The sequence below is a fragment of the Zosterops lateralis genome (assembly GCF_965231275.1).
Source record: "Zosterops lateralis genome assembly, chromosome: 3".
NCBI classification, from domain to species: Eukaryota; Metazoa; Chordata; class Aves; order Passeriformes; family Zosteropidae; genus Zosterops; species Zosterops lateralis.
Window position 1 is genome coordinate 113,003,061 of NC_139764.1, and position 12,589 is coordinate 113,015,649.

The 12,589-nt window shown below is 40.3% G+C and overlaps 1 protein-coding gene across 1 annotated transcript in view; it reads left to right on the forward strand.

Moving 5' to 3' along the window:
- EFR3B (EFR3 homolog B) overlaps positions 1 to 12,589 on the forward strand; it is a gene marked incomplete at its 3' end in the record, with an annotated part of 82,576 nt that overhangs the window by 27,820 nt on the left and 42,167 nt on the right. The window contains exons 6-8 of the mRNA XM_083857663.1: positions 3,457 to 3,606; positions 7,795 to 7,917; positions 9,162 to 9,240. Of these exons, the coding sequence (XP_083713789.1) occupies positions 3,457 to 3,606; positions 7,795 to 7,917; positions 9,162 to 9,240 (352 nt within the window). The remainder of the gene's footprint in view (positions 1 to 3,456; positions 3,607 to 7,794; positions 7,918 to 9,161; positions 9,241 to 12,589) is intronic.

Below are 12,589 nucleotides of genomic sequence, written 5' to 3' on the forward strand. Positions count from 1 at the left end.
GGGAAAAAATGCAAGAGAAAAAAATTGGGGGAAAAATGGCAAAAATGGGGGAAAAAATGACAAAAAATGGGAGAAAAAATGGGGAAAAAATGACAAAAAATGGGGAAAAAGTGGGGGGGAAATGGGGGAAAAAGTGGGAGAAAAAATGGGGAAAAAATTGGGGAAAAATGGGGGAAAAATGGGGGAAAAAATGAGGAAAAAATTGGGGAAAAGGAAAAAAAGTGGAGAAAAATGAGGAAAAAGATTGGGGAAAAAATGGGGAAAAATTGAGGAAAAAATGGGAGAAAAAATGGGGAAAAAATGGTGAAAAAATGCAAGAAAAATGGGGGAAAAAAATACCAAATAAAAAGGAAAGCTCAGGCACTCCTGTCACCCCGACCCCGACGTCAGGAACAGGTGAAAAACGGGGAAAATGGGAAAAAATTAAAAATGGGAAAAAACAAAAAAAAAATGGGGAAAAAATGGGGAAAAAAGGGTGAAAAAATGGCAAAAAACGGCGAAAAAACAATGAAAATATTGCAAAAAATGGGGAAAAAACGGTGAAAATATTGCAAAAAATGGGGAAAAAATGCAAGAAAAAATGGGGAAAAATGGGAGAAAAAAATTGGGGAAAAAATGGCAAAAATGGGGGAAAAAATGACAAAAAATGGGAGAAAAAATGGGGGAAAAATGGGGAAAAGTGGGGAAAAAATGAGGAAAAAATGGGGAAAAATGAGAAAAAATGGGGAAAAATGAGGAAAAAATTGGGGAAAAAATGAGGAAAAAATTGGGGAAAAATGGGGAAAAAATGGGGGGGAAAAGGAAAAAAAATGGAGAAAAATGAGGAAAAAATTTGGGGAAAAAATGGGGAAAAATTGAGGGAAAAATGGGAGAAAAAATGGGGAAAAAATGGTGAAAAAATGGAAAAAAAATACAAAATAAAAAGGAAAGCTCAGGCACTCCTGTCACCCCAACCCCGACGTCAGGAACAGGTGAAAAACGGGGAAAATGGGAAAAAATTAAAAATGGGAAAAAACCCGGTAAAAAATGGGGAAAAAAAGACAAAAATTGGCGAAAAAATGGCGAAAATATGGCAAAAAATGGGGAAAAATGGCAAAAATATGGGGAAAAAATTGGGAAAAAATGGGAGAAAAAATAGGGAAAAAATTATAAAAAACGACGAAAAAATGGGGGAAATATAGCAAAAATATGGGGAAAAAATGGGGAAAAATGGGGGGAAAATGGGAGGAAAAAATAGGGGGAATGGGGAAATAATGGAGAAAATATGGCAAAAAATGGGGAAAAAATGGGGGAAAAATGGGGAAAAGTGGGGAAAAAATGAGGAAAAAATGGGGAAAAATGGGGGAAAAATGAGGAAAAATGGGGAAAAAATGGGAGAAAAAAGGGAGAAAAAATGGGAAAAGAAAGGGGGAAAAATGGGGAAAAATGGGAAAAAATGATAAAAAAATGGGAGAAGAAATGGGAGAAGAAATGGGGAAAAAATTGGGAAAAAATTGGGGGAAAATGGGGAAAAAAAAAGGAGGAAAAAATGGGGGAAAAAAGGAGGAAAAAATGGGGAAAAAATGGGAGAAAAAATGGGGAAAAAATGAGGAAAAAATGAGGAAAAAATAGGGGAAAAAATGAGGAAAATGGGAGAAGAAATAGGAGAAAAAATAGGGAAAAATGGGAGAAAATGCGAGAAAAAATGTGAAAAAAATGGGGAAAAAATGAGGGAAAAAATGGGGGGAAATGAGGAAAGAATAGGGAAAAAATGGGAAAAAATTGGGAAAAAATACAAAAAAAGGAAGAAAAGCTCAGGCACTCCTGTCACCCCAACCCCGACGTCAGGAACAGGTGAAACATGGGAGGAAAAACAGGGAAAATGGGAAAAAATGGCAAAAAAAATGTGAAAAAATATGGGGAAAATATGGGAAAAAATGGCAAAAAAGTAAGGGAAATCGGGAAAAGGGGGGAAATGGGGAAACATGGGGAAAAAATGGGCAAAAAATGCAAAAAAAAGGGAAATAATGGGAAAAAACCAGAAAAAAACCCCAGAGAAAATGTGAAAGATATGGGAAAACCAACCAGGAAAAGCAACTGGGAAAAATTTGGGATTGGGAAAAGATTTTTGGGATCAGGAAAGAATTTTGGGATCGGGAAAGAATTTTGGATGAGAAAAAGATTTGGGGATGGATTTTGGGATCAGGGAAAAATTTGGGATCAGGAAAAGATTTGGGATTGGGAAAGGATTTGGGATTGGGAAATAATTTTGGGATCAGGAAGGGATTTAGGGTCAGTAAAAAATTTGGGATTGGAAAAAGATTTTGGGATCACGAAGGGATTTGGAATTGGGAAAAATTTTTGAGAATCTCAGGAAAGGATTTGGGGATTGGGGCAGGATTTGGGATTGGGAAAAGATTTTGGGATCAGGAAGGGATTCAGGGTCTGGAAGGGATTCGGGATTGGGAAAGGATTTGGGATTGGGAAAAAATTTTGGGATTTGGAAGGGATTTGGGATCGAGAGAAGATTTGGGGATTGGGAAACGATTTGGGATTGGGAAAAGATTTTGGGATCAGGAAAGGATTTGGGATCTGGAAGGGATTTGGGATTGGGAATAGATTTGGGAGGGAGAAAGGATTTGGGATCGGGAAGAGATTTTGGGGTCGGGAAAGGATTTGGGACCAGGGAAAAAAAATTGGAAACAGGAAAGGATTTAGATCAGGAAGGGATTTTGGCATTGGAGAAAGAAAATTGGGATTGGAGGGGATTGGGGAAATTATTTGGGATCAGGAAAGGATTCGGGATTGGGAAAAGATTTTGGGATCAGAAAAAGTTTCAGGATCAAGAAGAGATTTTGGGATCAGGAAGAGATTTGGGATCAGGAAGAGATTTGGGATCAGGAAAGGATTTTTGGATAGGGAAAAGATTTTGGGATCAGGAAAGGATTTGGAACAGGAAAAGATTTTGGGATCAGGAAAAGATTTTGGAATCGGGAAAGGATTTGGGATTGGGAAAAAATTTGGGATCGGGAAAGGATTTGGGGATTAGGAAAAGATTTTGGGATTGGAAAAAGATTTTGGGAGAGAGAAAGGATTTGGGATTGGGAAAAGATTTCGGGGATCGGGAAAAGATTTTGGGATGAGGAAAGGGTTTGGGATCAGGAAGGGATTTTGGAATTGGGAAAGGATTTTTGGATCAGGAAGGGATTTGGGGATCAGGAAAGGATTTAGGATCAGGAAGGGATTTTGGAATTGGGAAAAGATTTTGGGATTGGAGGGGATTTGGGATCCGGAAGGGATTTGAGGATTGGGAAAGGATTTTTGGATCAGGAAAAGATTCAGGATCAGGATGGGATTTTGGGATGGGGCGGGGATTTCAGGACTGGGAAAATATTTTGTGCTGAGGAGAAGTTTTGTGCTCGGGGAGGGAATTGGGCTGGGGAAGGACCGTGGGGCAGCCGGGGCCGTTCCCTGCAGGATCCGCATGTCGGGGATCCGGGGCCTGCAGGGCGTCGTCAGGAAAACCGTCAACGACGAGCTCCAGGCCAACATCTGGGACCCCCAGCACATGGACAAGATCGTCCCCTCGCTGCTCTTCAACCTCCAGCAGGACCCCAACCCCGAGAGGTGGGACCCCAAATCCCAAACCCGGCCCTGAATCCCAAAATCCCTGCCCTGAGCCCAAATCCCAGCCCCAAATCCCAAATCCCATCCTGATCCCTGCCCTGATCCCAAATCCCAAGATCGTCCCCTCGCTGCTCTTCAACCTCCAGCAGGACCCCAACCCCGAGAGGTGACTGACCAAAACCCCAAACCCGGCCATAAATCCTTCCCTGAGCCCAAATCCCAGCCCCAAATCCCAGCCCCAAATCCCAGCATCGTCCCCTCGCTGCTCTTCAACCTCCAGCAGGACCCCAACCCCGAGAGGTGGGACCCCAAATCCCAAACCCGGCCCTAAATCCAAAATCCCAGCCCCAAATCCCACCCAAATCCCAAATCCCAGCCCCAAATCCCAAATCCCAGCCCCAAATCCCAAATCCCAGCCCCAAATCCCGAGATCATCCCCTCGCTGCTCTTCAACCTCCAGCAGGACCCCAACCCCGAGAGGTGACTGACCAAAACCCCAAACCTGGCCCTAAATCCCAAAATCCCAGCCCTGATCCCAAATCCCAGCCCCAAACCCCAAATCCCACCCTGGTACCAAATCTCAGTCCTAAATCTCTAAATCTCTGCTCTGATCCCAAATCCCAGCCCTAAATCCCAAATCCCAGCCCTAAATCCCAAATCCCAGCCCTAAATCCCGGCATCGTCCCCTCGCTGCTCTTCAACCTCCAGCAGGACCCCAACCCCGAGAGGTGGGACCCCAAATCCCCAAATCCTGCCCTAAATCCTTCCCTGAGCCCCAAATCCCATCCTGATCCCAAATCCCAGCCCCAAATCCCAAATCCCAGCCCCAAATCCCGAGATCGTCCCCTCGCTGCTCTTCAACCCAAATCCCATCCTGATCCCTGCCCTGATCCCAAACCCAGCCCTAAATCCTTCCCTGAGCCCTAAATCCCATCCTGATCCCAAATCCCTGCCCTGATCCCAAATCCCTTCCCAATTCCAAATCCCTTCCAGATCCGGAATCCCAAATCCTTTTGTGATCTCAAATTCTTTTCCCGATCCCAAATCCCTTCCAGACCCTGAATCCCTTCCTGATCCCAAATCCTCTCCTGATCCCAAAATCTTTTCCCAATCCCCAAAACCTTGTCCCAATCCCAAATCCTTTCCTGATCCCAAAATTCTTTCTTGATCCCAAATCCTTTCCCAATCCTGAATCCTTTCCCGATAATTCCCAACAATTCCCGTTGTTTCTATCCCATTGTTTTCCCCCCATAATTCCCATTATTCCTCCCCATAATTCCCATTATTCCTCCCCAATTTCCATTTTTCCTCCCCCCCATAATTCCCATTATTTTCCCCCACAATCCCCATTATTTTTTCCCAAGAATTCTTGTGGTTTTTTCCGTGATAATTCCCATTTTTCACCCAATAATTCCTGTATTTTCCCCCCATAATCCCCATTATCCCCCTCCATAATTCCCATCTTTTTCCCCCACAATTCCAATTATTTTTCCCGGATAATTCCCATTATTACCCCCCATAATTCCCATATTTTCCCCCCATAATCCCCATTATTTTTCCCCACAATTCCCTGGGATTTTTCCCAAGAATTCCCATTTTCCGCCCAGTAATTCCCTGGGATTGTTTTCCCATAATTCCCATTTTCCCCCAATAATTCCATGGAGATTTTTCTCCACAATTCCCATTATTTTCCCCCAGAATTCCCATTATTTTCCCCCCATAATTCCCGTGATTTTTTCTCCATAATTCTCATAATTTCCTGGGGATTTTTTCCCAATAATCCCCATTATTTTCCCCACAATCCCCATTATTTTTCCCCCCAGAATTCTTGTGTTTTTTCCCTGATAATTCCCATTATTCATCCCTCAATAATTCCCATTATTTCCCCTATAATTCCCATTATTTTCCCATGATAATCCCCATTATTTTTGCCAATAATTCCCATTATTTCCCCCCACAACTCCCATATTTTCTCCCCCATCATTCTCATTATTTCTCCCCCAATTCCTATATTTTTTCCCCTATAATTCCCATTATTTTTCCCCCTAATTCCCATTATTTTCCCCCACAATTCCCATTATTTCCCCCATAATCCCCATTATTTTTTCCCCCCATAATCCCCATTATTTTCCCCCTATAATTCCCATCATTTCCCCCCCCATAGTTCCCATTATTTTCCCCCATAACTCCCATTATTTCCCCCCCATAATCTCCACAATCCCCATTATTTCCCCCCACAATCCCCATTATTTTCCCCCACAATCCCCATTATTTCCCCCCACAATCCCCATTATTTTCCCCCCACAATCCCCATTATTTCCCCCCACAATTCCCATTATTTTTCCCCATAATTCCCAATCCCAATCCCCTGATAATTCCCAATAATTCCTCTATTTTCCCCCCAATAATTCCTCTATTTTCCCCCCACAATCCCCATTACTTTCCCCCATAATTCCTGACCCCAAACCCTTTCCCAATCCCCCGATAATTCCCAACAATCCCCATTATTTCCCCCACAATCCCCATTATTTTTCCCTACAATCCCCATTATTTTTCCCCGTAATTCCCAACAGCAAACTCTTCCCCAATCCCCCGATAATTCCCAACAATCCCCATTATTCCCCCCACAATCCCCATTATTTTTCCCCATAATTCCCATTATTCCCCCCCATAATCCCCATTATTTCCCCCCCATAATCCCCATTATTTCCCCCCCATAATCCCCATTATTTTCCCCCCACAATTCCCATTGTTTTCCCCCCACAATCCCCATTATTTTCCCCAATAATCCCCATTATTTTTCCCTACAATCCCCATTATTTCCCCCCATAATTCCCATTATTTTCCCCCACAATCCCCATCATTTTCCCCCATAATTCCCAATCCCCTGATAATTCCCAATAATTCCCATTTTTCACCCAATAATTCCTATATTTTTCCCCCATAACTCCCATTATTTCCCCCCACAATTCCCATTATTTTTCCCCATAATTCCCAATCCCAATCCCCTGATAATTCCCAACAATTCCCATTTTCCAGCCGCTCCCCGTCGGGCGTGGAGGGCGCGGAGTCCCCGGGGGAACTGGCCGAGCGCTTCATTCCCATTATTTTCCCCCACAATTCCCATTAAATTTTTCCCAAGAATTCTCGTGTGTTTTTCCCCAATAATTCCCATTTTTCACCCAATAATTCCTATATTCTTCCCCCATAATTCCCATTATTTTTCCGCCATAATCCCTGTAATTCCCGTTACTTTCCCCATAATTCCCAACACCAAACTCTTCCCCAATCCCCAGATAATTCCCAACAATTCCCATTATTTCCCCCATAATCCCCATTATTTTCCCCCTATAATTCCCATCATTTCCCCCCCCATAGTTCCCATTATTTTCCCCCATAACTCCCATTATTTCCCCCCCATAATCCCCACAACTCCCATTATTTTTCCCCACAATCCCCATTATTTCCCCCCACAATCCCCATTATTTTTCCCCATAATTCCCAATCCCAATCCCCTGATAATTCCCAATAATTCCTCTATTTTCCCCCCATCATTCTCATTATTTTCCCCCCACAACTCCCATTACTTTCCCCCATAATTCCTGACCCCAAACCCTTTCCCAATCCCCAGATAATTCCCAATAATCCCCATTATTTTCCCCCACAATCCCCATTATTTTTCCCTACAATCCCCATTATTTCCCCCCATAATTCCCATTATTTCCCCCCACAATCCCCATCATTTTCCCCCATAATTCCCAATCCCAATCCCCTGATAATTCCCAATAATTCCCATTTTTCACCCAATAATTCCTATATTTTTCCCCCATAACTCCCATTATTTCCCCCCACAATCCCCATTATTTTTCCCCATAATTCCCAATCCCAATCCCCTGATAATTCCCAACAATTCCCATTTTTCACCCAATAATTCCTATATTTTCCCCCCACAATCCCCATTATTTTCCCCCACAATTCCCATTATTTTCCCCCATAATTCCCAATCCCAATCCCCTGATAATTCCCAACAATTCCCATTTTTCACCCAATAATTCCTATATTTTTCCCCCATAACTCCCATTATTTCCCCCCACAATCCCCATTATTTCCCCCCACAATCCCCATTATTTTCCCCCATAATTCCCAATCCCAATCCCCTGATAATTCCCAACAATTCCCATTTTCCAGCCGCTCCCCGTCGGGGTCGGAGGGCGCGGAGTCCCCGGGGGAACTGGCCGAGCGCTGCCTGCGGGAGCTGCTGGGCAGAGCCGCCTTCGGGAACATCAAAAACGCCCTGAACCCCGTCCTCGTGTGAGAAAAACATGGAGAAAAATGGGGGAATTATGGGGGGAATGATGGGGATTATCAGGGAAAAAATATGGGATTATCGGGGAAAAAATGTGGGAGTTGTGGGGAAAAATAATGGGAATTATTGGGGAAAATAATGGGAATTATGGGGAAAATAATGGGGATTGTGGGGGGAAAATAATTGGAGTTATGGGGAAAATAATGGGAATTGTGAGGGGAAATAATGGGGATTGTGAGGGGAAATAATGGGGATTGTGGGGGAAAAAATATGGGAGTTGTGGGGGAAAATAATGGGAATTATGGGGGAAAAATATGGGAATTCGCAGGGGGAAATGATGGGGATTATCAGGGAAAAAATATGGGAGTTGTCAGGGAAAAATAATGGGAATTATAGGGGAAAAATAATGGGAATTGTGGGGGGGAAAATGGGAATTATTGGGGGGAAATAATGGGGATTGTGGGGGAAAAAATATGGGAGTTGTGGGGGGAAATGATGGGGATTATCAGGGAAAAAATACGGGAATTATCGGGGAAAAAATGTGGGAGTTGTTGGGAAAAATAATGGGAATTATAGGGGGAAAATATAGGAATTATTGGGTGAAAAATGGGAATTATTGGGGGAAAAAAATATGGGATTATCGGGGCAAAATATGGGAGTTGCTGGAAAAAAGAATGGGAATTATGGGGGGAAAATAATGGGAATTGTGCGGGGAAATGATGGGAATTATGGGGGGAAAAATATGGGAGTTGTGGGGGGAAATAATGAGAATTATTGGGGAAAAATAATGGGCGTTATGGGGGAAAATAATGGGAATTATCGGGGAAAAAATATGGGAATTATGGGGAAAAATAATGGGGATTGTGGGGGAAAATAATGGGAATTGTGGGGGAAATAATGGGAATTATGGGGGGAAAAATAATGGGATTATTGGGGAAAAAATATGGGAGTTGTTGGAAGAAATAATGGGGATTATAGGGGAAAAAATATGGGAATTATGGGGAAAAATAATGGGAATTATGGGGGGAAATAATGAGAATTGTGGGGGGAAAAATAATGGGAATTATGGGGGGAAAAATAATGGGAATTATGGGGGAAAATAATGGGAATTGAGGAGGAAAAAACACGGGAATTATGGGGGGAAAATGATGGGAATTATGGGGGAAAAATAATGGGAATTATGGGCAATAATAATGGGAATTTTCCTCCCAAAATTCCATTTTTTTTCCATTTTTTCCCCCTTTTTCAGGCACCTGGACAATCACTGTCTGTGGGAGCCCCAAGTTTTCGCCCGCGGCTGTTTCAGGATCATCATGTTTTCCATCCAGGTGAGAATTCCCTAAAATTCCCAAAAAATTCCCAAAAATTCCAGCCTAAAAAAACAAAATTAAATGGGTTTTTAATTGGGGTGGGAATTCTCAGGGATTTTTGGGGATTTTTTGGGATTTTGGGGGGATTTTTTCAGGATTTTCTGGGATTTTTTTCTTGGATTTTTCTTGGAGTTTTCCAGGATTTTTTTTCAGAATTTTTCCAGGATTTTTCCAGGATTTTTCTGGGATTTTCCAGGATTTTCCGGGATTTTCTGGGATTTCTTTCTTGGATTTTCCCAGGTTTTTCTGGGATTTTCCAGGATTTTTTCCCCAGGATTTTTCCGGGATTTTTTGGGATTTTTCTGGGAATTTTTTTCCAGGATTTTCGTGGATTTTCCCGGTATTTTTGAGAATTTTGGGGGGATTTTCTAGGATTTTCTGGGATTTTTTTTTCTTGGATTTTCCCAGGATTTTTGGGAAATTTTTGGGATTTTTCTGGGAATTTTTTCCCAGGATTTCCTTGCATTTTCCCAGGATTTTGGGGAATTTTTGGGGATTTTTCTGGGGTTTTTTTCAGGATTTTCTTGGATTTTTAGGGATTTTTCTGGAATTTTCCAGGATTTTTTTTCTTGGATATTTTGGGGATTTTGGGGATTTTTTTCTTAATTTTTCTGGGGTTTTTTTCTTAATTTTTCTGGGTTTTTTTTGGGGATTTTCTTGGATTTTTTCTTGGTTTTTTTGGATTTTTCTGGGATTTTTTTCCGGGATTTTCTTGGATTTTTATGGGATTTTTAGCAGGATTTTCTGGGATTTTTCAGGGATTTTGTTGGATTTTTTTTCTTGGATTTTCCAGGATTTTTTTTTTTTTTTGGATTTTTGTGGATTTTTCTGGGATTTTTGGGGATTTTCCTGGAATTTTTCTGGGATTTTCTGGGATTTTTTCATGGATTTCCCCAAGTTTTTCTGGGATTTTTCTGAGGTTTTTTTTTCCCAGGATTTTTCTGGGTTTTTTCCAGGTTTTTCTGGGATTTTTAGGGATTTTTTTCTGGAATTTTCCAGGATTTTTGGGGATTTTTTTCTTGGGGATTTTGGGGATTTTTTTTTTGGATTTTCTGGGATTTTTTCTTGGATTTTCTGGGATTTTTTCGAGAATTTTTCTTGGATTTTCTGGGATTTTTTCCCTGGTTTTTTTCCAGAATTTTCTTGGATTTTCCAAGTTTTTCTGGGATTTTTTTTTTTTTCTTGGATTTTTTTTGGAATTTTTCTTGGATTTTTCTGGGATTTTTTTTTTTTTTTTTTTTTTCCCAGATATTTTTCCAGGATTTTTTTTTTCTGGGATTTTTTCTCTAGAATTTTTCCAGGATTTTTTTCTGGGATTTTCTTGGATTTTTTCTTGGATTTTTCCAGGATTTTCTCTGGGATTTTTCAGGATTTTCTCTGGGATTTTTCCATGATTTTTCTCTGGGATTTTTCCTGGATTTTTGTAAGATTTTCTTTGGGATTTTTCCTGGATTTTTCAGTGATTTTCTTCAGGATTTTTTCTTGGATTTTCTCTGGGATTTTCCCCACGATTTTCTCTGGGATTTTTTTATGATTTTTCTCTAGAATTTTTCTGTGATATTTGGGAAAATTTTTTTATGATTTTTCAGGATTTTTTTTTCTGTGATTTTCTCAGGATTTTTTGGGGATTTTTCTGGGATTTTTCATGATTCTTTCTGGGATTTTTTCCTGGATTTTTCATCATTTTCTCTGGGATTTTTTGTGACTTTTCCTGGATTTTCTCTGGGATTTTTCCCAGGATTTTCTCTGGGATTTTTTGTGGTTTTCCTTGGGATTTTTCATGATTTTTTTTCTGGGATTTTTTTCTGGGATTGTTTGGTGATTTTTTTCATGATTTTCTATGGGTTTTTTAAATGATTTTCTCTGGGATTTTTCAGGATTTTCTTTTTGGATTTTTTCTGGGATTTTTTCATTATTTTCTCTGGGATTTTTGCAGAATTTTCTCTGGGATTTTCTCTGGGATTTTTCATAATTTTTCAGGATTTTTTTCAGTGATCTTTCTGTGATTTTTCTGTGATTTTTCGGTGATTTTTTCTGCGATTTTTCTGGGGGATTTTTCCATGACTTTCCCATTATTTTTCCCATTTTTTCTCAGCCCCAGCACTCCCACCCGGTGATCCAGCAGCTTCTGTCCCACCTGGGCACCAATTTCCTGATATTTTGGGGCTTTGTCCGGGATTTTCTGGGATTTTCCCAAGATTTTCAAGGATTTTCAAGGATTTTCCTGGATTTTCTCAGGGATTTTTTCCAGGGTTTTCTGTGGGATTTTTTCTGGGATTTTCTTGGATTTTTTCATGATTTTCTCTGGGATTTTTTTCTGGGACTTTCTCTGGGATTTTTTCAGGATTTTTTCTGGGATTTTCCAGGATTTTCAGGGATTTTTTTTTTTTCTGGGATTTTCCGGGATTTTTCTGTGATTTTGCAGGATTTTTTTCTGGGACTTTTCCTTGATTTTTCAGTATTTTCTTTGAGATTTTCTCTGGGATTTTTTAATGATTTTTTAATGTTTTTCTTTGGGATTTTTCCTGGATTTTTCCCACAATTTTCTCTGTGATTTTTTCAGGATTTTTCCTGGATTCTTCCTGGATTGATGTGGATTCTTCCTGAATTTTCTGTGATTTTTCTTTGATTTTTTTGGATTTTTTCTGCGATTTTTTGCGGGATTTTCTCTGGGATTTTTTCTGGGATTTTTCCTTGATTTTTCTCGGATTTTTTCTGGGATTTTCTCTGGGATTTTCTGTGATATTTTCTCTGATTTTTCAGGGATTTTTCTGTGATTTTTAATAATTTTTCTGGGATTTTTTGTGATTTTTTCCCCCATGATTTTCTCGAGAATTTTCTCTGGGATTTTTGATTATTTTTTTCTGGGATTTTTTCTGGGATTTCCTCTTGGATTTTTTGTGATTTTTGCAGGATTTTTTCTGTGATTTTTTCCAGGGATTTTCTCTGGGATTTTCCCTGGATTTTTATGTGATTTTTCCCTGGATTTTCTCTGGGATTTTCTGTGATTTTTTCTGGATTTTCTATGGGATTTTCCCCAGGATTTTTTCTCTGGGATTTTTTCTGGAATTTTTCCTTGATTTTTCTCTGATTTTTTCTGGGATTTTTACAGGAATTTTTTGGGATTTTTCAGGATTTTTTTCTGTGATTTATTCAGGATTTTCTCTGGGATTTTTCCAAGATTTTCTGTGATATTTTCTCTGGAATTTTCCCATGATTTTTCTCTGGGATTTTCCTGGATTTTTTCTGTGATTTTTCTGTGCTTTTCAGGGATTTTTTCTGTGATTTTTCGGCATTTTCTTTGGGA